The sequence below is a fragment of the Parus major genome, chromosome 2 (assembly GCF_001522545.3).
Source record: "Parus major isolate Abel chromosome 2, Parus_major1.1, whole genome shotgun sequence".
NCBI classification, from domain to species: domain Eukaryota; kingdom Metazoa; phylum Chordata; class Aves; order Passeriformes; family Paridae; genus Parus; species Parus major.
In genome coordinates this window covers 2,458,651-2,459,649 of record NC_031769.1, presented here as the reverse complement: position 1 = coordinate 2,459,649, position 999 = coordinate 2,458,651, and the positions used below count along the sequence as shown (strand labels likewise).

Below are 999 nucleotides of genomic sequence, written 5' to 3'. Positions count from 1 at the left end.
AAAAAAAAAAAAAAAAAGCCACCAAACCAGCAACCCACCCAACCCACCAAATCCTTGTTTTTTTCATGGAGAGCACAAACCCCAGGCCAGCGGAGGAGGACCGGGACTCCTCAGCGCGGAGACCTTTGCATCAAAATGGTAGAGCCTGAACTCCCCCCCCTTTCTGCTTCTCCCTTTTCTCCTCGCTTTTATTTTCCCCTCTCCCTTCCCCTTCCTTCCTCCGTCGCTTCCTCGCGCTCCCGGGGCTTTGCGGACTTCCCAAAGGCCTCGAAACTTGCCCAAATCCCGGCCAGGGCGGCGGAGGTGGATGCGGGAGGGGGAGGTTGCATGGGCGATGCTGCATCCACGCGTGGGAGGGTGGCGGGGGGGGAGCCGTGGATTTTTATTTTTGTTATTTTTTTGGGGGGGTGAAATGGGCTACAAAAAGCGCGGCCCGGCCGGGTTTGGGGTCGGTGCTGCTTTGCTGGGGGGGCTGCATGGGGGTGCCCCCTCCTGCAAGGTGAAAATGGGCTGTGTTTGGTGAAAATGGCATTAAAAACGCGGCCCCCCCTCCTTTGGGGGTGCCTTAGAGGGGGATGGGGGTGCAGAAGGGCCGTGAGGAGGGGTCTGACCCCCGCCTTGGGAGTCCCCCAGCCCAGCTCGGGGCTCGCTGGGAGGATTTTGGGGGACGCACACACTTTTGGAGCCCCCAGGCCAGAGGATTTGTTGGAGGGGGGGGGCGCACAAGCTGCCGCTTCCTCGGCCATTCCCATTCCCCGGATGACTCCATCCTTTTGCCAATTCCTGCCCGCCTTCCCACCCCCCTGCCACGGCTGCTTCCCGTCCTGGGCCCCCTTTTCTGGGGGGTCTGGGGGGTCTTGGGCACTCCCCAACATCCCCGAGGAGCGAGGCTGCAGGGAGGGAGCAGCATCCCCCCCTCTCCGGGTGGGGAACGGGATTTTCCAGTCCTGCTCTTAAATAATAATAATAATAATAATAATAATAATAATAATAATAATA

The 999-nt window shown here is 59.0% G+C and overlaps 1 protein-coding gene across 1 annotated transcript in view; it reads left to right on the top strand.

Annotated features, from left to right (window-relative positions):
- The first annotated feature begins 6 nt into the window (after nucleotides 1-6).
- The window catches only part of ZBTB47 (zinc finger and BTB domain containing 47), a 21,567-nt gene continuing 20,574 nt past the window's right edge, over nucleotides 7-999 (top strand). Inside the window, exon 1 of the mRNA XM_015619918.2 lies at nucleotides 7-138. Within this exon, the coding sequence (XP_015475404.1) occupies nucleotides 136-138 (3 nt within the window). The 5' untranslated portion in view covers nucleotides 7-135. The remainder of the gene's footprint in view (nucleotides 139-999) is intronic.